Source organism: Dryobates pubescens, chromosome 5 (genome assembly GCF_014839835.1).
Source record: "Dryobates pubescens isolate bDryPub1 chromosome 5, bDryPub1.pri, whole genome shotgun sequence".
NCBI classification, from domain to species: domain Eukaryota; kingdom Metazoa; phylum Chordata; class Aves; order Piciformes; family Picidae; genus Dryobates; species Dryobates pubescens.
This window is the reverse complement of record NC_071616.1, coordinates 39250482-39277131: the sequence shown is the minus strand read 5'-3', so window position 1 is coordinate 39277131 and position 26650 is coordinate 39250482. Positions and strand designations below refer to the sequence as shown.

At 43.1% G+C, this 26650-nt stretch overlaps 1 protein-coding gene across 2 annotated transcripts; it reads right to left on the bottom strand.

The window, feature by feature from the left end:
* Window positions 1–26650, bottom strand: LOC104302480 (uncharacterized). Of its 2 annotated transcripts, none has more exons than XM_054162078.1 (8): window positions 26523–26650; window positions 12750–12871; window positions 10814–10952; window positions 9833–9954; window positions 8029–8139; window positions 3924–4030; window positions 2195–2285; window positions 1–145 (listed from the first exon to the last, which is right to left on the bottom strand). In XM_054162078.1, exons 1-8 carry the CDS (start codon window positions 26617–26619, stop codon window positions 29–31), a joined length of 906 nt encoding a protein of 301 aa, XP_054018053.1. In that variant the 5' UTR covers window positions 26620–26650; the 3' UTR covers window positions 1–28. The 2 variants fall into 2 exon arrangements, with proteins under 2 accessions (XP_054018053.1, XP_054018054.1); XM_054162079.1 differs by having other exon boundaries at window positions 9878–9954.

Sequence of the window (26650 nt, the reverse complement as noted above, 5' to 3'; positions counted from 1 at the left end):
AAAGACAGCAGTACTATTTTTCCAGGTACTAGAGAATCTTGTATAAATGTATTTGTTCCAGTGCTTCCCTGTCAACATCCTTCTCCATACACACATCATAGTTTAGCTCCATCTCTTCAACCCACTGGCTGAGCTGTATATCAGTCTGAAACAATGAAAACAGATCTGTAAATTAACACAGCACTGAGAAACACAGCAGGAGTTTCAACATCAGTTCAATGCTAAGGCAAGACATAGTAAGAGAGTTCAGTCATTCTGAATTGTGTAGCAAGGGTAAGTTCAGTTCTGGAAATGCTCTTTAACTTAAATAGGAGAGAAAATGATCACTTTTAAATATTATCTCAGTCAATCTAGATATTTTGCTAGCATGTTACAACTGCTTCTCTATGTGTATTTGCATAAGCCTCAAGCATGCTGATCAGAGGGCAATATTCTGACACAAGTGGTGAGGGATCAGCTAACTGTGCCATGGAAGAATCACAGGTAATTTCTTGTTTTACGCGCAGGGAGTATTGTATTAAGGTTACAAAGGGCTTCTCAGATGCTGTGCAACTACTGCCTGCTCCAGGAAAAGGTTAAATGACACCAATGCTGCTCTAACAGCAGAGGATCTGTTCCACCATCAGCATACAGGCAGCAAGTGATTCAGTTTCTCTAAAGCAGGCTCCTGTGGTGAGCAAGCCACTTTACAAATAACCTTGTCACGTATGATCAGTGTTTTGTTTCCTAACTAAACCTAGCCCACATCATTTGTTTAGGCACCATACACACAACTGGAAACTATCAATGACCTTTGGCAGAATGGACAGAGAGCAGAGGGTTGGTCCACTGGAAGTGGTTTACTAACTCGGGGAACAGCAGCAGCACAGGGCGTTCAATACATCTGAAAGTCGCGCTGCTGACATATTTGTTTCCAACTGCAAATTAAAGCTGTCACTGATCCAAGATGTCTGATAGCAAGCACTTGGCTGGTTGAGAGACCACATCTCTCGCTAATCTCTACTTCTAACAGCTCATACTGGAATATGAGGAGTCATTTTCTATTCTGACAGCAGGTCAGAAGACAGAGTATCCGCAGGGATGGTCCTTCCTTAATTACGCCCCTTTCTTCCACTGTCTCAACAGAACATTTATCACGTTTCGAGGCAATGTGCAAACGTGGAGCTAAACAGTGATAATATTTCAAGGTTTTGCATCTAGAAGTTTGTGAATACATCTGGTGCCCCTGAGGTTCTACCCCTGGAAGAAATCTGATGGAAGTCTGTAATGGGTTGGGGCAGGTCCCCTCCCCACCACAGGCAGAAATAACGACTCAGGCAAACGGATTGCAAAAGTGATGAAAGTTTAAATAGAAAGCAGTGAATGTTACAGAAAACCCAAAGCGCAGTGACAAAGAAAGATCCCATCCCCACCTGAGGGTGCATGCAAAACCCCCAGGGCTCCTTCTTCCCCCTCCCTCTGCTGGGCTAGTCTCAGCTGGCCAGGCCTGAGACTGCCCATCCCCCTGTGGCGTTGGGCCCAATCAGGCCCATGGCCGGGAGATCTCTCCCCCAGTTACCAAGTCTCGGAGAGGGAAGGAAAAAGGAAGTGCCAGACTCCGCACTGGATCTTATAGTGGTGCAAAGAATTATGGTAGGAAATACACAATTTTCTGTGTCCATCCCTCTGGGCTGGACTTCTGGACACAGGAAGTGAATGCACCAGGGGGGCACCCAGCTCAAACTACAACAAAGTCACTATGATTATCACAAAACTTACTCACATCATAATATGGCTTTGCATTTTGTGGGGTTTTTTGGTTGGTTGGTTGGTTGTGGGGTTTTTTTAACCTCACAGCTAAGGTATTGTTAGTAATACACACAACACTGGAATGATTCATGCAGCCTATTAACATTTGTTAAAATTCATGGTTTAGTGGTCATGGGTTATGGTTGGACTCAATGACCTTAAAGGTCTTTTCCAGCTTTAGCGATCCTATGACAATATATAGGCTGAGATTTCCATTTTGCAGTGGAGGACAGCCAAAGTGCACAAAGATGTGTTGGTGGTCAACCCAGCATCTTTTAATCTATGCATAAAATTACATATGCTTCCTCAGAGCAATACTGACAAGCAGCTAACATCAGCTACAGAACTGCCACTTTCATAGAAAGTTAACAAAATGTGCTGGCTAAAACTGGTGGAGGGAGCTCACCTGAAGCTTGGAGAGTGATTCCTTAAGGCTCGGAACTGTCACTAGTAAGGACCCTCTTTTCCTTACATTGCCAACAATAAAGTCCCAAGCTCTGAAAAACATTCAAAAGTCATCAGTTTTTAGGGTAAAAAAAAATTCACATTTGGTATGAAATTAATCTAAGACTTACAGAGTTTATTGGCCAGAGGTAGATTTAAGGGACTTGCTATAGATGCTTATTATCACTACTAAGAGCTCAGCATTCATCTTTGTACAAACAGAATCAAGCTTTGTATTAAAAACAGAGGGAATACATGGTCTCAAAATGTTGGATTTTTTAAGTTCTCAACTCTGATGCATACAGGCATGTCATTTTGTACCATCCACACCTTCACTTTGGACTAGGATTAAACATTGAGTCCCTTTCAGCTTTCAGTTCTGAAGAAAATCCATTCTCTGAGCACACATTAAGCTCAACAAACTGCTCTTTATGTACATACTTCACAGTCATGTAAAAATACTTCTCTTAAGACATGAGCAAATGGAATTATGTAGCCCCCAGCATTCTTTTTTTTTTTTGCTTTTTGCAAGTCAGATAATTTCTTAGAGCACAGCAATTCAGACCAAGAAGGATTTAATTTCCAGCATTCCTCAAATGTCTTCATGGTACTAATGCACTAAACCAATACCCCTGAATTCTTAACATAAAATGAATTCTCACTCGTGCCTGGAAGCAAATCTTCTGGCAATGTGAAACATCCACTATCCTTCAGCCACCCCTCTGTACCTCTCCAGTTGACACCTCTGCCTGGGTATCAAGGGCAGTAGGGCAAGCCTTAGCTGAAACTGCTAGTGAAGGCCAGACTGTGGGCTGCCACGGTGGAGACACAGGCACCCCTTCTTTTTGACTGCCCATTCTAAAGGCACAGGAACTTTGGACAGTGAAGTTATTTATGTTTTAAACAGATACAGATGGATTAGGAAAAGCTATTCTGTGTCTTGTACCTGAAAGAGAAGAACCCCACTTGCATCTTTGCTTGTTACCACATCCTTACAAAGACATATTTCATAGTATCAGTCAGGGTTGGAAGGGACCACAAGGATCATCTAGTTCCAACCCCCCTGCCATGGGCAGGGACACCCCACAGTAGATCAGGCTGGCCAGAGCCTCATCCAGCCTGCTCTTAAAACACCTCCAGGGATGGGGCCTCAACCACCTCCCTGGACAACCCATTCCAGGGCTTCACCACCCTCATGGTGAAGAACTTCCTCATCACGTCCAGCCTGAGTCTCCCCACCTCCAGCTTCATTCCATTCCCCCTAGTGCTATCACTACCTGACATCCTGATATTTGAAACATCATCAACAACCACATTTTGCAGTGCATTGATATTAAAGCTCTGACATCACAAGTCAGTGACCTCTCTTCTTTATGAAGATTAAGCTTGAAACTGATACAGAAATTTCAGATCCTTTAACAGCAAGCTGCTGTTTTAACAGATCACTGCAAGGATTCAGGCCAAGGTTTGGGTAAACAAAGCATCATGTTTAGTGGGTTGAACAACAAATGACTGCCATTAACACCTCAGCAGTTAAGGGTAACAATTAAATGTAAGCGCTTTAAACACATTTCCTTATGTAATTTATGTGTGCGACTTCAAAAAGCACAACCTTAAGGTTCTCCTGAACTCACAAAGTTACAGACACCTTGCCAAGGAAGTAAGATAACTTGTTTGGACACATAGCTTACCTGGCCTGTTCCTGTCTGTCAAGAAAATATTCAAAAACATTATTCATTACAACAACATCAGCCTCCTGAAGAAGTGAAGCCTGAGTACAAATGTCTGCATGAACCACCTGAAGGAGAAAAATTTCACAAGGCCATGAATTAAGAGACAAATAGAACCTTCATGAAGCCTGTCAAGCTAACACAGCACCTGCCACCACCATTTCCAACCAGTCACAAAAATGGCTATTTTCACTGGCTTCACAGTAGATAAAACTGAAGTAAATAACTAGGATAAGCTTTGAGAAAAAGAAAGGAAAGATAAAAATCAGATTTATCTGCTCTAATTAAAATACTTTATTTAATACATTAAGTGAAATAAACTGCATTTGACTTTTGGTTTAGAACACTGTGTGTCATAAAGAGGACATGATGCACGTGATGGCTGTTGTTTATCAATTAACTGCTTTGCCACAAACGCTCACTGATTTCTGGAAAGGAGCTCAGATAGCTAAAGGTTTTTTCAGGATATTAAAATGAGTCTCAGGCTCAGTGGGCTCCTAAAAGATTGCAGCTGGAAGGCACTATGGACCCAGGTTTAACAGGCGAATTCTCACTACAGCAGTTGGATGTGACAATCTTGAGGTCTCTTCCAACCTGGTCTACTCTACTCTACTCTACCCTATTCTAGTCTATCCTATTCTATTCTATCCTTTCCTATTCTATCCTATCCTACCCTACCCTATCCTATCCTACCCTACCCTATCCTATCCTACCCTGTCCTACCCTATTCTATCCTATCCTACCCTACCCTATCCTATCCTACCCTACCCTATCCTATCCTACCCTGTCCTACCCTATTCTATCCTATCCTACCCTACCCTATCCTATCCTACCCTATTCCACATTGGTAATGGGGATGCTGGATACTCAGTAGGCACTAGAGGACAGAAAGTGCTTTACTTTGCTGAACAACTGCCTCTCCAATCAGCACGGGAGCCAGTTTGATTTCATCTACCTTCACCCACCAAAAAGGATATGAGCACATCACATCATTTTCAAACAGGTGAGACTACAGTGACAGGAGAATGCAAATGCTCATTAACACTCTGACAAGATGTGCTTGATTTCCTCTTAATCAAGGAGAAACAGATCACATCTCAAAGCTGAGGAGAAATACAGATTGGAACATCTTTTGCAGGGATAATGAAGAGAAAGCCAATCTGAGTATCACTTGCATCCCACACATCTTTGTGGAAGTCCAACTCTGCATGTTGAAAATGGACAGAAAATCTGGACTTTTCTTTCTTGTGTGAGCTGGGAATACACTACCCTGATTTAGCCAAATTCTTCCACTACTGGGCAGATGTAGAAAAGAAATTCTTAATTCTGACAGGAAAGCTGGATGTTAGCATATAGGATTAAAAACACCTGCTGAAAAACATTTTATCCACTTAACAATATATCAATGCTTGTTGAGGAGGTAAATCATGTATTCCTCCTCATAACAAACACGCAATGCATGCTGTTCTGATTGACAGAGGAAACAGATACTATCAGCCCTGCAACTTCTAAGTGTTCACATGTGGTAAGTTGCCACAGTTATGACTCTGGCTCATCCTATCAGAATGCATTTTAGCAACTGCAATTCTAGCCAAATATGTCAGTATCAGTAATAACAGAAACAAAACTCTACTGTTCATAAAACATCAGGCATCACAGCATTCTATCTTTGAGAGATATATCCCCTGGTTTCTCTGCAAGTGCTCCAAATCAGTAAAGCAAACAGCTGTATCTCCTTACAACACCTTACCATGCCAAGCTGTTCACCGTTGCCTGTGGCAAATGGAAAGGAAGCATCTTACACCTTACCCAGAACAGACAGGTTAGTGTTTGAAGGCTCCATCTCATTGAGAGACAGTTCAGTTGTCAGAATGACTGCTCAGATTTCCACTTCCACAGTTTTTCCACTAGTTCATGAATGTTAGAACTTTTCAGGACAGCTAAAATTGGTGCTAATTGATCATAAAACAGTGCACTGTAAACTGCAGCAGTACAGGAACTGATTAAGAAGTTCAAGCATTCTGGCACAAGAGAAAGATGACAGACCACAATCAGCAGTCATAAAACCAGTAGGTCTTAGTGGTCAATACATGTCCATTGCATAAATCCACTTCTAACTCTAGATTAAAATGAAAGATCATAAATTTAGGTGGTAAAGATATTATAGATACAGACTTGACTGCTACCCCATTACACAGGCCACAGCCTCCTGCAGTGATGCAGGACAGACAGCTAGGGGTAAACCACGTCTCAGCTACATCTGCCAGAACTCTGTACAGAAGAGCTAAGCAGCAGTCCTTTAATCCGAACACTGGTAGACTGGTCCACTAGTGGACTTTTTGCAGCTCAAGAAATCATGATTAGCACTGAATTTTGCTTCATGTCCTAATATTTTAAGCCTCAGTTCAGAAATATGCTTCAAGTACCTGGAAACTGAACATGTGTTGATGCTTCCTTGACTTGAGTAACACTTAAAACTTAACTTAAAATTAGTTTGCACTTACAGACTGTGCTGGCTAAAGTGACCCAAGCACTCCCTCCTCATTCCTACTGAGGATTGTGACCACATTAGCATATGTGGCTGCATCATAAGGCAGACTGACGTATTGCTCCAGCCAAAGCACCACTTTTCTGATGGGTTCTTTTGCATCTATTCCAGTTTCCTGACCTGCCTGACTACGATGGCACAACAGAACACACAGCAACTGATTTTAGAACTGCCCTGTTGCCCAATGGAATACTTACCAAGCCTTGCATGATTACAGGCAATGTCTGAATTGAGGTCTCAGGTTTCCTAAGATCTACTGAACTGTTTACTGTCCTCCCAGCACCTCAGTGTTTGCTCGAACGGCAGAAGATGCTAAGCAACTTTCTATGCGCTTATAACAAACCAAACACTGACCGAAGAAACATAAGGTTGACTCAAGTCTTAGCCACTAAAAATAGCATTCTGCACTGCTGTCCTTAGGGAACATGCTTTAATAAAAAAATTCAGAATGTCCTGAAAAAAAGCACCCAACTGTTATTTAATACAGATGTCTCCAAAGTTGTTCAAATTTGCATCACAAATTATTATCAGCAACTGGATTCTATTTTTCAAGCTGGTATTTACCTCTAGAGAGTATTCACTTGTGAGTGAAATAAAAAAATGTAAGATTGAAATGTTCAAAGCAGTGTGATAAGAGCAGTCACATGACTAAATCAGCATGTAATGAGACTCAAATAGCTAAGTCCTCGGGCACTGCTTTGAAAATGAATTATCTTCTTATCTTCATGCTCTGAAATGAATACTTCAGCAGAATTACAAGGTGTGAAGGAAAAACAAAAAAGGCTTATAATAAAAGAATATACCAGGCTGAAAAGCATGTCTCCAGATCTCCAGCTCAAAATAATTAGCTTGACAGAGTTCCTAACAGCAGTTTCAGTCTCATCACAATGAAATGTCATGACCATAAAACACATGCAAGAAACAAAGGTTATGGATGAACTGCCAGTAACTGGGGTAGACTTGGGCAACCCAAAGATACTGCTTACCCTGTGATAAATGTTTTATCTTTGTTCCTTCTTTCCAGTTTAAAATTGCTTACTTTTATTCTCAAGAGATTACTACACCGAGCAGTTCGCGTGGCTCCATTCAAGAGCACGGGCACACAACACAGGATTAAAGGCATGTTCTGCTTACCAACTTTTGCTGGTAACAACTGTTCTTCCCCAGAAAGGGGAAAAAGGATAATGTTCTTATTAAAATAGTAGTGATTTCAATGATTAGACTAGGGAAATAGTAGCCATAGTGATATCACACTGTGTGAAAGCCATTTTGTTAGTGGAATGTACATTCCAAGAAACACATTATCACATCTTGGTATCTTCTCTCTTCCCCTCTGCTGTGTGATTTTTACTTCCTAATGCAAAGCCTTTGTCTAGCACCAAACAAGCAAAGGCAGAAACTTCTTCTCAGAATGTTGATTTACCAGCCACTCACATAAACAGGATATTTAGTACACAGTGATCAAAAATAGATACACCAAAAAAACCAACAGATACACTAAACCATGTATTTAGTTACCTTTATTCTGTCAAGGAACTGGTATTTTGTAATCATAATTTCTTGCAGCTGGCAAAAGTCTGCATTCATTTCTACTCCATATAGTTGGGATGCTGAGCTATAAAGATAACCCTATATTAGGAAAAGGAAATTTAGTAACTGTGATGCCTTCAAAACAAGTTCCAAAACTTCAATTAAAATGGAAGAAGTAAAATACAGGTTAGATTAAGGAAGCAATTTAAAGCAGCAAGTGGAGAAATGTCTTTCAGTGGACATGACATGTTTCTCAGAGCTAAGGTCCTATTTGGCAATTCCCACTCCTGTCTCACAAACTTTCAGAAGGGATCCAAAAAGCCAGGTCAAAAACAATAAAAAGGAAATCTCCAACTTCAGTTCAATTGCAAACCAGATGGAAAATGGTCTCAGAAAGAAAAGAGCAGTACAAACCAAGTTACAAAAATAGCATAGAAGGGAAAGACTGCACTGGTATGGGGTATTTATTTTTTTTTAGGAGAATGGAATAAGAAAATAGCAAGAGGAAAAAAAAACAACATGGGCCATAAAATATGGCTGGGTATATAACTGGGTATTTTGACACAGAGCCTGTGTCAGCACCTCTAAGTATTGTATTGCTGCCATTTTCAGGTGCTTCATATGAGTACACAGCAAACAAAAAGATGAATTATCTCTTATTATTAAGCCCAAAATAATGGTTCTGTTTCAGACTGAGATTTTGGAAAGTTGTTGGAGATTTTAGCAAAACCAAAGTACAAATACTTGAGCCTTGAGGGCCCTACTGAAGACACTGCTTTAAGTGCCATCATCTCCACTGAACACCGCATCAACACTTCGCCAACAATGGCAAAGGCAAACAAACCCTGCCAAAGACACAGAATATCTGAGATACCTACATGCTATAATCTAATGGTTAGTGTTTTCTGAAACCATTCAGCTTGGAGAGCAGAAAAGAAACCTGCAAAGATGAAGCCACCTCTCCTCCAACACAAGCCAAGAACAAGATGAGAAAGGAGACCTCTTTTTCTTACAAGCGTTTCCTCTGCGTTGTTTGAGACTATCATCTACTGCAACAATACAAACATTTAAGTGCTTCAAACCAAACCCAGGGTAACAGAAGTGTTACCATTTAAGGACACAAGGCTGTAAATATTTACAGATTGGAGTAACTTTCCTCATTTGAGCAGTCCCCAAATTAGATTATTCAGATGAGTAAAATTACAGGCTCGAGCGTTTCTAAGATTAAGCCCTAAACAGCCATTGACTTTTGTAAGAAAGCTGAAATGTGTGTTTTGCAATGCTGTTGGCCATATGTTGCACCAGCCATGCCAAAAGCAATCAAAATTGCACTCAAGTTTCTCGATGGAAGTATTTTATGTGCATTTTAAAACGCAGAGTGGCACAATATGTTTTCGGAGACAAATTCATATCAAAGTCTTCTTTTGAATAATTTAACAGTTTGTCTGCTTCAGAAAGGAATTTAACTCATTTCTATACAGACGTGGTCAAGACAGAGGACAAACTTACTTATGAGGAAGAGACAGAGCAGGAGCTAGCAAAAGAGCAGCATATGCTACTTTGTGGGACAGCAGACTTTTTCTCTCTATAAGCAAGGTCATTTGCATTCTCTCTTGTGAGCAACAGAACCAGAACTGAAATTGCTAAGAGCACCTTATGCTGTTCAGAGAGTCAGAGCAGAGGTGCCTCTCAGAATGACCCTTCCAAGATGAAGTAACAAGAGCAGGCAGTTAGAGAAGAGGGAAAATGTTTGTCACAGCAATAAAATACCAATTCCTGCGCTGGAAGTTACCGCAAATAGCACTGCACCAAGTCTGGAGCCAACGTCAACCACTACCTTTCCTGTCAGGTCAGGCAGTACATGTTGATAAAGAAACTTCAGTTCCATGAGGGAAAAGGAATGCGAAATAAACTCTGGGAAATAAGAACAGAACAAAGGTGTTGGGTGGGCAGTACTAACTAGTGTGTCATTAACCGATGCGTTATTAATCTGAAGGATTCCCCTCACCGAGTACCTGCAAGGCTTCCTGCCTTAACTAGCGCTGGGGACCCTGGAAAACCAGGGTTTGCAGATGAGAGGTAGCCTGCCAAGCAGCCTGTCCTGTGTCTGGGGATTTCTTCCCTCAGGTGGACAATTCTGAACTCCTTCATGAAACTGAATTACCTTTTTCTGCACAGTGACACATTAAAGAATACAAAACAAAGCAGCTTGGGATTGTTTTGGTGGCAAAGCAAACGTGGTACCAAAGTCTCCACACAGCTCAAGAAAACTTTTTTATATGGGCAGATATACCAAGAGCTTGAATTTCAACTCCAAGGTTTTAAGGCACAGAATGTTCTCCACATAAACCATTCCTCCTTCAATGCCTGTGCTATACTGGTGACAGCAATGATCTCTACCACACCACACACAAGCTTTAAGACAGATGGTGTTTTCTACTGCTTTTCAGTATGAGAGGAGACTGAGTCTACTGCGTGGACTCCTACAGTATTGTCTTCCTCTTGCATCTTCCTTTTCAGTGGTACATAGCCCTGCCTCTTCCCTGCCCAGTTTCTGTGGGCAACTAGTGTCACTCACACACTGCAAATTAACTCAACTTACACGTGTAGGACTCTTCTTCCATTGGTTACAGGAAACAATGGTGGCCTGTGTACTGCACCAGCCCAGACAAAGTCCTCCATCAGCTTGATGTTGTGCTGCCCAGATGAGTCACTGCACAAATCAGTCTAGTTAAACTGAATTTGTTTCTCATGTTCCCAAAAGAGCACTTACCTAAAGATGCTGTCTTGTATGAGCCACACTCTGTGCAGTAGCTCCTACTCATTTTCCCCTCCTCACACAATGAATCAACAAAATCGTCATCATAAAGGAATGCATCAACGTGAATCATGGGCAGTGGATGCTGATGTATCTGAGAACATAAGGCAGGCAGGCATAATCAAGTCTCTTAATTTCATTTACACTGTTACAGTTAATTGTCCCACCATCCTACAGTTCTCAAAATCCCTGAGGTCCAGGATTTTCCCTACCCAAGTTATAAATCAAAACTGAACAACAGAAATCCTGGATATACAGTGGATCATCAAATTCCACTGAAATAACTGCTATGCAAGCTGGTTTCCACTTGACTTGCTGTCAATTTTGTCTCCTTAGTGCTTACTTGGCTCTAGAGGAGGTATAGGGTAAAGGAAGCTTTTCCTCTTTCACTTTAATGAGAATGTAACTTAAATTTAGGAGAAAGGGCAATTTTGCTTCTCAACTTCAGCTGTCTGAATATTTTCATCGTTGTGCTTTATGCCTCAATCCAGAATCACCCCTGATTAACATGGGTGTCATTTTCAATCAAAAGCATACCAGTTGTGATGCTTGCCTTCTCATCATTTCAAGGGGTATAATCTTCATCCTCCTACTTCTCTCTCCTCCCTCTCCCAGGCTTGCTGCATGTGGCCAATTCACTTCTATTTAAGAGCCACACACCGCTTTTCTGGGAAATGTGTTAACTTTCCACCTCTACTGACAGCACAAGTAGAAAAGGTGCTCTCCCCTCCCACAGGACTCACAGCCCACCTCTTTCTGAGCCATCAGAATCTGAAAAGAGCTGGAAATCATTTCTGGGCTGCCCACATTATGGCAACAGTGAAACACTGGCCCGGTGTTGCTGCTTTTTTTAAGGGGGCTGTTAGAGTCTATTATGGAGCTAGCATTAAAGAATCACTGTGACAGGTGCCATACCACACAGAATGAAAGCTATGCCAAGCAACTTAAGATCAAAGTATTAAAAACTATGAAGCAACTTTCTTGGAGTCACACAATCATGCAGCAACAGACCTGAGAACCAAACTGAGATTTCATACACCTCAATCCAGTGCTCGTTTTCTATTATGAACTACTAGAATAGAATACAATACAAAACAATAGAATAGAATAGACCAGGTTGGAAGAGACCTTCAAGATCATCGTGTCCAACCTATCAACTAACCCAACACAACCTAATCAACTAACCCAACACAACCTAATCAACTAACCCGTGGCACCAAGCACCCTATCAAGTCTCCTCCTGAACACCTCCAATGATGGTGACTCCACCTCCCTGGGCAGCCCATTCCAATGGGCAATCACTCTCTCTGTATAGAACTTCTTCCTAACATCCAGCCTAAACCTCCCCTGGTGCAGCCTGAGACTGTGTCCTCTTGTTCTGGTGCCGGCTGCCTGGGAGACCAACATCCGCCTGTCTACAACCTCCCTTAAGGTAGTTGTAGAGAGCAATAAGGTAACCCCTGTGCCTCCTCTTCTCCAGGCTAAGTAACCCCAGCTCCCTCAGTCTCTCCTCATAGGGCTTGTGTTCCAAACCCCTCACCAACTTCATTGCCCTTCTCTGGACTCGTTCCAGCAAGTCAACCTCCTTCCTAAACTGAGGGGCCCAGAACTGGACACAGTACTCAAGGTGTGGCCTAACCAGTGCAGCGTACAGGGGGAGAATGACCTCCCTGCTCCTGCTGGCCACACTGTTCCTAATGCAGGCCAGGATGCCATTGGCCTGCAACTAACTACAACTGATATCAGCACAGCCCCCAAACAAGTGATGTGGTTCATACATCTCAATCCAGTGCTCGTTTTCTATTATGAACTACTAACTACAACTGATACCAGCACAGCCCCCACGTAAGTGATGTGGTTCAGCACAGGGAGCCCATACCAATCAGCTTACCTTCTGAACAGCTTGATGCTCTGAATTAAACATTGCCTCGACAGGCAAACGATTCCGCAAATCTTCAGCGATGTTTTTGAGCACAACATCATTGTTACTCACCACAAGCTCATCAAAGTCACCTGTAAACCAAGACAAACAACAACAACAAAAAAAACCCTCTCAACATGTAGATCAAGTGGACTAAGTGATGGCCAGTACAATAGAATTGCAAGACATAAATGGTACCAGATGGATAAGGTTTTTATTGGAAATGCATTGCGCAGCCTTTGTTGGCTTTCCCCGCCAATGACAGATTCGGAGTGTAATAACTTTGCCACTTAAAGTAAAGGCAGTGCCTTTTTGAAATCTCAAATTATTTTCATATTTATAAACTTATAACTCACATATGATGGTCTGGGCTGCCACCAAAGTGATACTGTTTCAGCTTAAGATATAAAAAAACATCAAAGATGGTTTTTGAACTGCTGGAGAAATTACAAAACTCAGCGCTGCCTGAATGCAGGCTTTTTCTCTTCTGTTTTAATACACAAGTTTCTTTTTATACATACCATCTTTCTAATAAAGTAGTTACTACCAAAAAAAAAGAAAAAAAAAATCAGGGATAATGCACAGTTCAACAGTTCAACTTATGTTTTACAGGACTTGCACTATGAAAACACATCAAATGTGAGAGAAAAGAAGAACGGATGCAAGCCAGGGCGTTTTTGCAAAGCCACGCTGTAAATTCCGGCTGTTTCCTCCAGGATATGCCTGCCTTGCTTTAACACCTTTGTTTTGAAAACATCTAGGAAAAGGGCAAAGGGGGAACCTTGGAGTAGTCACCAATCCTTTCTTCTTCCAATGCTCAGTCAGTGATAAGTGTCACTACTTCTGTTTTTCTAAAAGGAGATTGTTAATGCTTTTTTATAGAATTGAACAGACCAGGTTGGAAGAGACCTTCAAGATCATCGTGTCCAACCTATCATCCAACACCACCTAACCAACTAAACCATGCAACCAAGCACCCTATCAAGTCTTCTCCTGAACACCTCCAGTGATGGTGACTCCACCACCTCCCTGGGCAGCCCATTCCAATGGGCAATCACTCTCTCTGTGTAGAACTTCCTCCTAACCACCAGCCTAAACCTCCCCTGGCACAGCTTGAGACTGTGTCCTCTTGTTCTGGTGCTGGTTGCCTGGGAGAAGAGACCAACCTCTGCCTGTCTACAACCTCCCTTAAGGTAGTTGTAGAGAGCAATAAGGTCACCCCTGAGCCTCCTCTTTGCCAGGCTAAACAATCCCAGCTCCCTCAGTCTCTCCTCATAGGGCTTGTGCTCCAAACCCCTCACCAACTTTGTTGCCCTTCTCTGGACACGCTCCAGCAAGTCAACATCCTTCCTAAACTGAGACTCTATGACCTCCCTTAGCAATCTATTCCTGGGCTTGAATACACGACTACAAAGAATTTCCTCAATAACTGATCTGCCACAAACTCAGTACTCTGTCCCCACTCACAATGGAAATAGAAGTTTTTCCTCTCCAGTATATAGCAACTTTTTACTTCTTTGAAGACTTATGTGTGCCATCAGTCTTACTCTTTCTTTGGAGGAAGAAGACCCACTTACCCAGCCCTTTCTCGCATGTTTTTAGAGTCTGACTACTCTTATCAATCCTCTTTGGACTCTCTCATCCTTTTATGACCTGTGGTATTAGGAACCAGATACATTACTCCAGCTAAAGGTTTACTCTCAGTAACCAGACCTTTCACATCTTGCAGTGAACATCCTGCTTGCACAACCCAGTTTTATGTTAGAGTATGATGTTCCTAACTGACACTCAGCATGAAATCCACTATAGGCCTGCACTCAGCTCCTTTTCTGTTACATTTTCCTCAATAAAAGGAATGACCAGTTACAATTCCTTTTTTTCTAGACATCTCACTGCTCTGAGGACAATGAACTAAACAAAGACACATCTCAGGTCAAAGCTGTAAAAGAAACAAAACCCACAGAACAAAAAGCAACCATAAACCTAATCCTGAAGAATATACCAAACTCTTCTACTGATTCTTGTCTAAAAGGAGGCACCCACTTCTGGTTTGTTTCTTGTTCCATTGAGACAGCTACCACGTTGGATGGGGAGTGTGGTTTTTACATGTATGTATACCACTCACCAAAAGAATCAGAGAATCACAGAAATGTTAGGGGCTGGAAGGGACTTCAAAAGATCATCCAGTCCAACCTCCCTGCCAGAGCAGGATCACCTATACCAGGTCACACAGGAATGCATCCAGGCAGGTTTTGAGTATCTCCAGAGAGGGAGACTCCACAACCCCCCTTGGGTAGCCTGTTCCAGTGTTCTGTCACCCTCACAGTGAAAATATTCTTCCTCATGTTTCCATGGAACTTCTTATGCCTCAACTTCCACCCACTGCCCCTTGTCCTCTCATTGGGCATCATGGAGAAGAGCCTGGCTCCATCCTCTCAGAACTCACCCTTTACATGTTTATAAATATTAGGTGGTTCCCCTGGGCAAAACTGACAGTTTTTAGACTTGTTTAAAAGAAGTTTGTTAGCACTGCTGTCCCAGGTGGAAACACAAGAATAGACAACCCTGATTGCAAGTAGGTTCAAAATAAACCCATAGAACATGCTACAAGTTTCTCTATGCCTCACCTTTCCTGTGGAACACAAGCAATGATACAAACACTGAGAATTTTTAAGGGTGGTAAAAGAATCAAACTAAACTTTTTACCTATTATAAGCTTCTGAAATGCTTTTTGCTTTATTGAAAACAGTATGATTTAAGAAACCCTCATTCATTAGCACAAGACACTCTCTTCTCAGAGAGTAAATCTAAATGGCTCTTTCAACACATCCCTGACTCTAACAGGTAATCCTGAAACCCCCACAGTAAGCCCCCATGGCCACAACACCATAGGCAGTTGTTTTAAGTCAAGATGACAATTTGCTGTACTAAAGAGCTCACAGTTAAGTTCTCCAGAACCTCAGCCCCTAGAGAGATGCAGACTTTGCACTGAGGAATAGGAGGGATAGAGGCAGCAGCTGCAACAGCAGCAGCATGAACACCACAACAGGTGCAATGCAGCAGCTCCAGCTTGTCAGCATTTTAATTTGAAGTCTCTAATGGGCACCGATCTCCTGTTAACCTCATAGTCCATCCAACAACTTGCCAATTTGTTATTAACATCCCAGAAGCTCACAAGTGATTCTTCTGACCAGCTATGGGAAGATTTTTATGGATGTGACATAGCACAGGAGTAAACCCACATATGATGGGAAAGGAAAGTGGACAGTTTGAACTGTGGCTTCACTGAGACCATTAGCACCATGACAGGTCCTCAGAGTGCCAAGGAGACAGTTTGCTAGGGTGGATAACATCTGAGAAAGCAAGAATGAGGAAAAAAATGTGCTGCAGACAGAATGGGAGACTAGAAAGCTGATATTAGCAGCTGTACAGACCGGTGCCTGTGGGCAATAAGCCCCTACATCTGGCACATGCTTTAAAACAATACTATTACTATGCAAGAGAGCTCATCCAGCTGTTATACTGCCTGTTAAGAGTATCAAATTCATATACAGCATTTAATGAAATGCAGGAAGTGTTCATAGACCACCAGGCCTGCCACAACACACTGCAAATGCAGAACTTCAGGTCCCTTTCTTCCAGAGCTGGTGTGTCAATAGGATCTGCTTCCTCATGGCCTGGGTGACCTTTTCTGGCTAACTTTAGCAGTGGACAGCTCTCTAGGCTACTCACTGTCCCAGCAGTACAGTAGAGAAAGGGATACTTTCAGTGGGCGATAAGGAGCACACTCATCTTCCTCAATTCCTAAAAACCTCTTCCCTGCCTGGACTTCCATCTGTACAGTACTTGTCACAACACTGACCATATTACATGAGGCCCTCTGACTTCCTCCTATGTAACAAACTATAGCACACAGATTCTTGTGGATGCCTTGTGTGAAATAGGTCCCAAGGAACACCTTACAATAAAAAAACCATTGAAACACTGATACTGAAAAAATACACAACAAATGGAAATAGTCCTTCCTAACCATCAATTCATCACAGAATACATCTGGTTGGAAGAGACTTGCCAGATCATATGGTCCAACCCTGGACCCAGCACTGGAGGGTCAACACTAAACCACATCCCTAAGCACCAGGTCCACAGCACCGGTCTGGAGAAGAGAAGGCTCCGAGGTGACCTAATTGTGGCCTTCCAGTATCTGAAGGGGGCCTACAAGGAGGCTGGGGAGGGACTTCTCAGGATATCAGGTAGTGATAGGACTAGGGGGAACGGAATGAAGCTGGAGGTGGGGAGATTCAGGCTGGACATGAGGAGGAAGCTCTTCACCATGAGAGTGGTGAAGCCCTGGAATGGGTTGTCCAGGGAGGCGGTTGGGGCGCCGTCCCTGGAGGTGTTTAAGACCAGGCTGGACAAGGCTCTGGCCAGCCTGATCTAGTGTGGGGTGTCCCTGCCATGGCAGGGGGGTTGGAACTAGATGATCCATGTGATCCCTTCCAATCCTGACTGATACTATGATACTATGACATATGCTGCTTGAATGCCCCAAGGGATGGTGACTCCCCCACTGTCCTGGGCAGACCATTCCAATGTTTGAGAACCCTTTTAGTGAAGAAGTATTTCCTAATATCCAGCCTGAACCTCTCCTGGTGCAGCTTGTAACTATTTCCTCTAGTCTTGTCATCTGTCATCAAGGAGACCAGGCTGTCCCCTCCTTGCTCTGGCCTCCCTTCAGGTAGTTTTACTGAGAGATGAGGTCTCCCCTCAGCTTCCTCTTCAGACTGAACAACCCCAGCTCCCTCAGACACTCCTCACAGGCCATGTGCTCCAGGCCCTTCACCAGCCTCGCTTGCACGTCTCTGGAAGCATAAGCACGTAGGAACAAACAAAACAAACAAATGAGGAGATTTGAACATGGTGTTTCTGAGGTGACAAAATGGCAGCCTCAGCAGAAGCTGCACACGCCATGCCCTGCGCTTGTGCGTACAGTTTGTGACTGAACTCGGACATGGGAGAGCCACCTCACGCCTGCCAAAGCCAGAAACACCAGCTACACCACAATAACACATTTACTTCTGCAGTATGTAAATATTTACAGATTGCCATCAAGTACAGAACACAGGTGCCAAATGTGGAAAATATGCATTCCTGCCTCTGCGGGTACAGTTTTATCAACTCCACCCTTTGTGTTTGACAAATCGCTCGCTCTTGAGAATCTCAGCATCACCTTACAAGGGATCTTCAAAGAAGAAACAAAAATAGAGACCTGGTTTTGATAGAATTTTAGTGCCTGTTATGTATGTGAAATGGAGAGCGTGCAAGCCAAGCCCTGTGTTCACCGAACAGACAACTAACCAGGAAAGAGCTGCAGAGTTCATGAAATACTGTAGGATGAATCACAAGCATTTGTTTATGGAGGAAGTCTGAGTGCACAGTGTTTGTATTTTGCTTTAAAAACCGGTTCCACTGGATCTACTCAACATGCATTTGTACAATTTAATTAACACATAGCAAAAAGCCTAATTAACACCCTGGCGCTGCTCAGCCCTTCCACAGCAAATAGCACGCAAGCTAAGAAAACATCACAAAGCCTCACACTGGCTAGAGAGCACCGCTATGCTGACAGCTGAACACCCTGGCACTGTGAAATACATGACTGAAGACAAGCTACAACACAAGATTACACATCACATGGAAGGAAGAGGCTTCAGCAAAGGCAACCATAACTGCAAGAACCTTATGGGTCTTCCAGCCATATACCCAGACTCACAGAAGTCCTTAATGTTACTTAATGCAAGGTTAATTTAATCTTTCAGAACACGCAGGTCAAGGTGAAAGTTCCACATCTCTAAATCTTTACTGCTTCCTTTTTTTTGGCTAAACAATTTCAGAAGCAATCTGTGACCTCAGTATACCAACTTCTTCAGTAACTCTAAATACTATTCCATCCCTAGCATATTTAGCTATTCATAGCATGGTTTGGGTTGCAAGAAACCCCCAAAGGTCACCTGCACTGAGCAGGGACATCCTCTACTAGAAGCCTGACCTTGAATACCTCCAAGGATGGGGCCTCAGCTACCTCCCTGGGCAACCTGTTCCAGTGTTCCACTATCATCATGGTAAAGAACTTCTTCCTAACATAATTTAAAACCACTGCCCCTCGTTACTGGTCAAAAGTACTCAGATTCTTACAAGAAGAATATAACTAGAGCTTATTTTATTAATTATTCAAGCCTTTTACATTCATGAAGAAGATTCAAAGTAAATTTAAACAAAGCCAGTCATACATGCATTTTATGATCACTACTTTTCACCACCAAGTTTCAGTGACTAACTACTTGGAAGCATTTGGTATTATTCAGACCTCTCTCACAGAAGCATCATTTGTTGCAATAAAGGAAACGAATGCCAATTCCCAAAGTTGTGATTCAGCAAATTACAGGTAAAATCCCACTTTGGTTTACCAAGCAGAGCAGTGTTAAAGGGTTTTTTGGTGTACCATAATTTTATCAAAGAAATATATTGCAGTTAATGTGGCTCTATAAAGCTCCTATGATCCCTTCTGAAAGGATATTTTACTTGGATAAATCACTTCTACCGATCTGGGTATGAAGCCTCATACTAAATTGTTTTATCCACAGACACACAGAGAATTTACATTGTCACATTGCATAAATCTGCGCTTTCATCCTTTTAAAGAGACTCATTTCACTTTAGTTCCACCTGTAGTAACAAAAGTACTGAAAGGAAACACTACTGATAATTTCTGCCAAAAAGGCTTCTTTTTTTTTTTAAATACTATTTCCTATTTTTGCATTAGAATAGAACAGAACAGAATAGAATAGACCAGGTTGGAAGAGACCTTCGATATCATCAAGTCCAACCTATCATCCAACACCATCTAATCAACTAAACCATGCAACCAAGCGCCCCATCCAGTCTCTTCCTAAACACCTCCAGTGATGGTGACTCCACCACCTCCCTGGGCAGCACATTCCAATGGCAAATAACTCTTTCTATGAAGAACTTCTTCCTAACCACCAGCCTAAACCTCCCCTGGTGCAGCTTGAGTCTGTGTCCTCATTGTGAAAAATCCTCATCTGATAATTTTACCTAGCAGGTCTGAGGACACAGTAATGGCTACATCATAAAGCACACAATACAAAACAAACTGAACAAACTTGGTCTATTCCTAAAAGTATGAGGAGAAAAAGTTTCTTCTCCAAATGCAAAAAAGCTGTCCTAAAGCAGCACATCTATCATGGTCCAGTTAATGTTTTAGACACCTCTCCCTCACTGCCTGTTAAAAGCCTGCACTTACAGCACTGACTGCCTTCAATTTTCAAGTCAGAAGACCAGAAAGCTGGTTTGCTTTCAGTACAAGTAAATCCATAAGAAAAGTAATTCCTCCATAATTCCATGCTGTTTATGCTTAACCTACAGGGTTTGTAATGGTTTATTACTCAGTGATTGTTCTGCGTAATACATCTCTGTGTGAACACTCAGCAATTCAGACCACTTTGAAATCTTAGCTTTACATGTTTCTAATGAAATGCATAGAATGGAAAAAGTGTGCAGGATTGTTTTATTTTACCGTTACATGACTGAAAGAAAAGTTAAAAGCCACAATTACAAGTCAGTTTTAGCAGAGATTTAAAAAATGGGTTTTCAGCAACCTCAAGACTCTGCAACAGTACATGAAGAGCCATAGTCTTCATCACCCTATCTGTGCTTCACTGACATGCATTAAGGTAGGCTTCTCACATCTGCATTAAAGCTCTAAGTTCAGTGAAAGTGTTCAGAAGTTGTCAGTAAGTTGAGTGGTTTGGTGACTTTGATCTCTAACTTGAAATTAGGATTCCTGCATTTACTTTGTCTGATACCTCTATCTCTGTCCATGTATACAGATAGCTTGATCAATTCTGCTTTCACTGTGTATCTTCCCCAGAACCCATTCTCACCAAATGCAAGCTCTCCTGCTACTGAAAATACTTAAGAATTTGGGTAGTGGAGGAGCAGGAAGAAATATGGACACGCACACATTTATAGAGATGCTATACATCAAATTCTTAGATCAAACTGAGGGGGATCTTCAGGGGGGTTTTCCCAAGTGCTTTGAATTAGGTCTTGGGCTTCACCCAAGTTTTCTTAGCCAGAACTTCTGCAGAAGGATATTAAAGCATTAATCATCATATTACAAAAAAGTTCAGTTAAGACACCAAAGGTTCCTGCTACTCTTTCCAACTCTTAGTTAATTTTCTTTGAGCTCTCAGACTAATTCAAAAGAAAAGCTGGAATGCAAGTCACCATGAAATGACATACATCTCCCTGCAGTGTGTGGGAAGAGCTGGGTGATTGCAAAACAGCAAAGCAGTGTTGCTAAGCAGCTTCCTTTTAAAAGTAATGCCCTCTTTCATCACACAGAGATTTGGAATTTCTAAAATTTGCAGTACCACAAAAAAAAAAAAAAAAGTGTGACTGGGTACTTTATTCTGTATTTGTACAAAGAAAATGAGTATCATCTTGCATGCACTGATATTCCCTTCATTACTAAGGAAGATGAGTCATTAGAGTTCTCTCGGTTCCACATACGCAAGAGTCGTTAGATAAGATAACCTGCTTGACTCTTAAAGTAACTTGGCTCTTCAATGGAAAAGTTTCTCAATAATGTTCCATGCACACAGCATGCAAGTCAGAAAACACCAAGCTAAATTAATCCGTGAGGCTGTCTTTGCAACAGCACTAATCCTAGAGGGCAACCACTATCTGCAGGGCTTTACTCAAAGGCTGCATGTACTCTTGAGAGGCAGGCGTGAGGGAGGAAAAAAGCCTGACTATAGTTAACACTGGAATCATGCCCAGTCCTCCTCAGCTGCAAGTACAACTACAAGCTCAACACCTTGACAAAAACTGGGATAGGATGGCAGTAGGAAGTGGGAGGGAAACCCACACACCAAAGAAAAACAGCTTGTCTGTGAGCATGCCATTTTTGTTTCCATTTATCTTATCCTTGTTTGCTTACAGCTTTTTTATTCCTACAAATATTTATTTTTCCCTCCTACAACTTCTATTTTTTTTTCCCTCTTCATTTGTTCATCAGAGGTTTGTTTCTTTGCTACATCTGTATTGCCAAAGACTAGGCTTTTATTTCTGTATAGTACAACGATCTGGTAACTTTTCAGCATCTTGCATGAAACTCCCTTCTCTCTGCACAGATTCCCTCTTTGTGTTCAGATTACGGCAGTGGAAACCTCAGCACCAGCCCTTCACTAGTCTTTGTTCAACCAGCATTAATTATTACAGCACTATCTAGATGTTAGAATGATCAGTATAATTACAAAAATAGAACAACTGTGAGGGGGGAAAAAAAACAACAACAGTAAAAGTTACTGTCAGTATGCAACCACAGAAGCAGCTCCGAGAAACCATAAAAAGAGAAGCGTCATCAAGACTGTTGTGTTGGGGACATCACTCAAAATATTTGCAACTCTGGTGACACTACAAAATAAAAGGTAAAGGAATGTGACCTGCTGGACAAATGCCTCTGCATACTTACTGGTCAGAGCTGCAGGAAAATAAGAATAGTAAGAGAGAGGTTGTCTCTTTTACTACAGTTCTGTACTCACTACTGGAGCTAAACCAGAAGGATATAGCCATTAAAAAGGCAAATAGAAAAAACAAGTTAATGGCCCAAAGAGGCAAGGAAACACCCTTTAATTGAGTAACAATGAAAAGTTCTTACAGGTAGGCACAAAGCTCTCCAATTCTCTTTCCTCTACCATTTATCTACATGTAGACCTACATGAATGTTAGACAGGGAGACTGCAGCACTGCAAGACAGCAGAAAAATTGGGCAAACATTAACACTTTAACTTGAAACATCATAATCAACAGATTCAGAAACTGCTAACTTCCACAAGCAGCAGAATGAGATCAAATTCTATAGGCTTTGAATTTATCCAGAAGTGTGACCATCTGGGAAATACAATTAGCTTAAGTCACACATGTGCCAGGGAAGACATCTGGGAACAAATACGGCTACCTATAGATTATACTGCATTAGCACTTGGCAACATACAAACTGTAAGGAAATGCCAAAGATGCAGATGCTCAAAGTGCAACTTCATTTCTCAGAAAATAAATTAATAGCATCCAGCCTTTTTTTCCCTTTTTTTTTTTAAAGGAGAGAAAAAATGGTGTAAAAAAATAGATAACAAAATGTCATGGATAGTGAAGAATTTATGACATAAGAATCCTGAAACAAAGATTTTTGAAGAGCCAAGGAGACTATAGGGATGAAATTACAGTCTTACTTCAGATACCTGATTCTGACTGCCCTGTGTATCCTGTCTACTCTGTCCTCTGATCTGCAGTATGTGAGCTAAAAAGTCACTGAACTAACTACAGAACTAATTATGTTAGTTTTAAGATTACGTACACAGTGCAGCAGCAATCAGCACTGATGCAAATAACACAAAAAGCAGGGCACAGACTGCTCAGATGCACCAAGCTCAAAGTAGTTCAAAATTTGGAGTATGATCTACACTTCAGGTTGTATCTTAATTATGAAGAGTAAATATGAAGCAAGAATACTTCCTTTTACTGGAGGGAGGTCGTGGATGCCTCCCCCCTAGAGGTGTTGGAAAGGCCAGGCTGGATGAGGCCTTGAGCAGCCCAGTCTAGTTGAGAGGTGTCCCTGCCCATGGTGGAGAGGTTGGAATAAATATCTCTGAGGTCCAGTATCACTAAGGTTGGAAGAGACCTCGAGGATCATCGAGTCCAACCTGTCTCCACAGACCTCATGACTAGACCATGGCACCAAGTGCCACGTCCAATCTCCTCTTGAACACCTCCAGGGACGGCGACTCCACCACCTCCCTGGGCAGCCCATTCCAATGACGAACGACTCGCTCAGTGAAGAACTTTCTCCTCACCTCGAGTCTAAACCTCCCCTGGCACAGCTTGAGACTGTGTCCCCTTGTTCTGGTGCTGGTTGCCTGGGAGAAGAGACCAACCCCTTCCTGGCTACAACCACCTTTCAGGGAGGTGTAGAGGGCAATGAGGTCACCCCTGAGCCTCCTCTTCTCCAGGCTAAACAATCCCAGCTCCCTCAGCCTCTCCTCATGGGGCTTGTGCTCAAGGCCTCTCCCCAGCCTTGTTGCCCTTCTCTGGACACGTTCAAGTGTCTCGATGTCCTTCTTAAACTGAGGGGCCCAGAACCGGACACAGTACTCAAGGTGTGGCCTAACCAATGTAGAGTACAGGGGCACACCCTTCCACCCTAAGCCATTCTATGATTCTATGAGAAATCTGAACATGGATTTACATCATTAACATTCAGGAAAAAAAACATTTCAGAGAGGATAAGCTAATAAAGGCTAGGAACCTACAGCATACATGTCTTGCACAAAAACTGTGATAACTTCTGGAAACTGCAGCACAAAAATTTTAAAAGTCATTAACTGATAAAAAGATTTCTGCAACTCTACATGGACTATGGTAGAAAGAAAGCATGAGCACAGAATCAAAGTGGGGAAGTCAAAGAGGAGTCATATGTGCTTCTTAACTGAAAGAGTTTCAGGTTTCCCAAGTGAGTTCCCACGTGCTTTACTCTGTTTGTAAAGGAGTCAGTAAACTGAGAAATTCACATATGCACACCACACAAACTAATGAAGTGCAGAAGAAGCTGTAAGGATTTACATTAAGTGCACAATCAATATTAATGATTGCACATGAAACTAAATGATTTTAAAATTAGAGCACATTGGATGGAAAAAACCCCCCACACCTAACAAGATTATTGACAGTAACCCAGCAACCAATTAGCAAGCAGAGTATGCCACTACATCCAGACAAAAGGATGAAATACTGCTTAGATTGCTCTGCCACTGTATCTATACATGTTTGTGTAGTTAGGCACAAGCATGTATATGTGTAATGTGTATGTGTAAATACACACAAAGAGAAAATGAGTGTGTTCAGTTAGTTAACACTAACTACATCCATCAAAATTCAGTCTTCAAGTTTTAGGCTGTCCCATCTCAGCTCCAACTGCAAAGGCTGATTCACAGGTGCTCTGAAACACATGACAATGTCCTTAAGAAAGGCTGCATGGTCACCAAGGAGGGCAACACTGTGTTCCCAGCTGGTTCCTTTCCTGTGATGCCAGCAGAGGGGCCACTCAGATAGGGAATGTACTGACTTGTACCGAGTGGCCATGGGAGCTGCAAATCACAGGGCAATAGTGAGTCTACAGTCCTAAATACCTGGACAGCTGAAGAACTTCTAGGTGTCATAGCTGGCATTTGTGCAACACTCCCCACATATTTGCTTATTAATATCTTCCCAATCTAAAATGACAGAAGACCTGAGAAGAAGAACAACCCTAGCAGAACAGGGCATGACTTATGGAAGTAATCTATCTTCAACAAATTTTTCCCACCCAACGTGTGATCAGCAGGGAGGTTTACTGTCCCAGCAGGCAGTGATTAATAAACAGGACACACACTTATTGGCTGCTTCAGCCAAGATCACAGGATTTGGGGTAGCCTTCAAGATTCTTCACCTGCCATGGCAAAATGCAAATATACTCAGACTAGGCAGTATTTAGTTTATCCAGCGCAGCACTACGTGCCTACAGCTTTAGTACATGGCCTTGTATTCAGGTTTTCTGTGCCACTGTTTTGCTCAGTTGCAAACTAACAGCCTGCGCACCGACCCACATTTCCTTTCTTCCTCTGTCACGAGATGCTTGATGGCAGCATGTTGATGAAACTATATCGAGGCACAAACAAGAAAGGAAGCAGAAAGCTACGCTAACTTCAGACGACATGATGTGGGGAACGCAGTGTTTGCAAATTAGCTAAATCGCTATTTCCAAGCTTCTGAAAGGTTGCTGCAAACGTGTGAGGTTGAGTAAAGATAAAACTAACGCTTAAAAGCCTCTAGATTGACTAGCGTGCCTCAATGAATGGTGACGTTTCACGACGGGGAGTTTGAAAGGTTACTACCCGAGCTGCCTGTCCTGCTCCTCTGCCGAAAGCCCCCGTCTCTGCGGCACAGCTGGCAGCACAACAAGGGGTCTGCACCCGTGTCACGACACTCCAAACCCCAACACATCACCAACTCCCGTTCAGACAAGCGTGACAGCCTGCTGCCAACTGACTGCTTCAGGGACAGCAGCCCCCGCGTAAGGTGAGAGGGCGGCATCCGACAGGCTGCCTGAGCCACAGCTTCAGCTTTCCCGGCTCTCCGAGCATCACAATCCCCACTGGCTGTGCCGCCAGTTCCCTTCGGCGGCGGCCCCGCTCCCGGGTAGCCGTCTCTACACGATGAGGCTGTGCCAAGTCGCCGCGCACCAGGCGGCTCCACGACCGACGGCCTCGGGCAACGAGGCTGCCGGCCCGGCCTCGGCTCCCCTCTGCCGGGCAACCGTTAGGCAAGTATGCGCTCGGCCGTTTCGGGGAATAACGCCGCTCCCTACACACCAACCCCTAACCCGACTACCGCATCACCCCGGGGCCAGAGACCGGCGCGCCGCCGAGAGGAACGCCCGCTCGGTACCAGCACCTTAACGGAACGGGGCAGCCCAGCCGCAGCGCCGGCCGCGAATCGGCACGGCTCAAGCCGCTACGCCTATCGGGCCTCCCCCCATGATCGGGGCCTGCTGCAGGGCCGTGCCGACTACCCGGCGGCAGCAGCGGCACCCGGAGCGCGGGGCCCGGCGCGGGCCGCGCTTACTGGTGTTGCGCATCCAGTGCAGCAGGCGCGGCAGGTCGGCAGCGCACGTGCCCCGCACGGCGGCCAGCACTGCGCGCCGCGCCGCCTCCAGCTCCATCGCACGCTGCCGCCGCCGGGGGGCGCCGCCG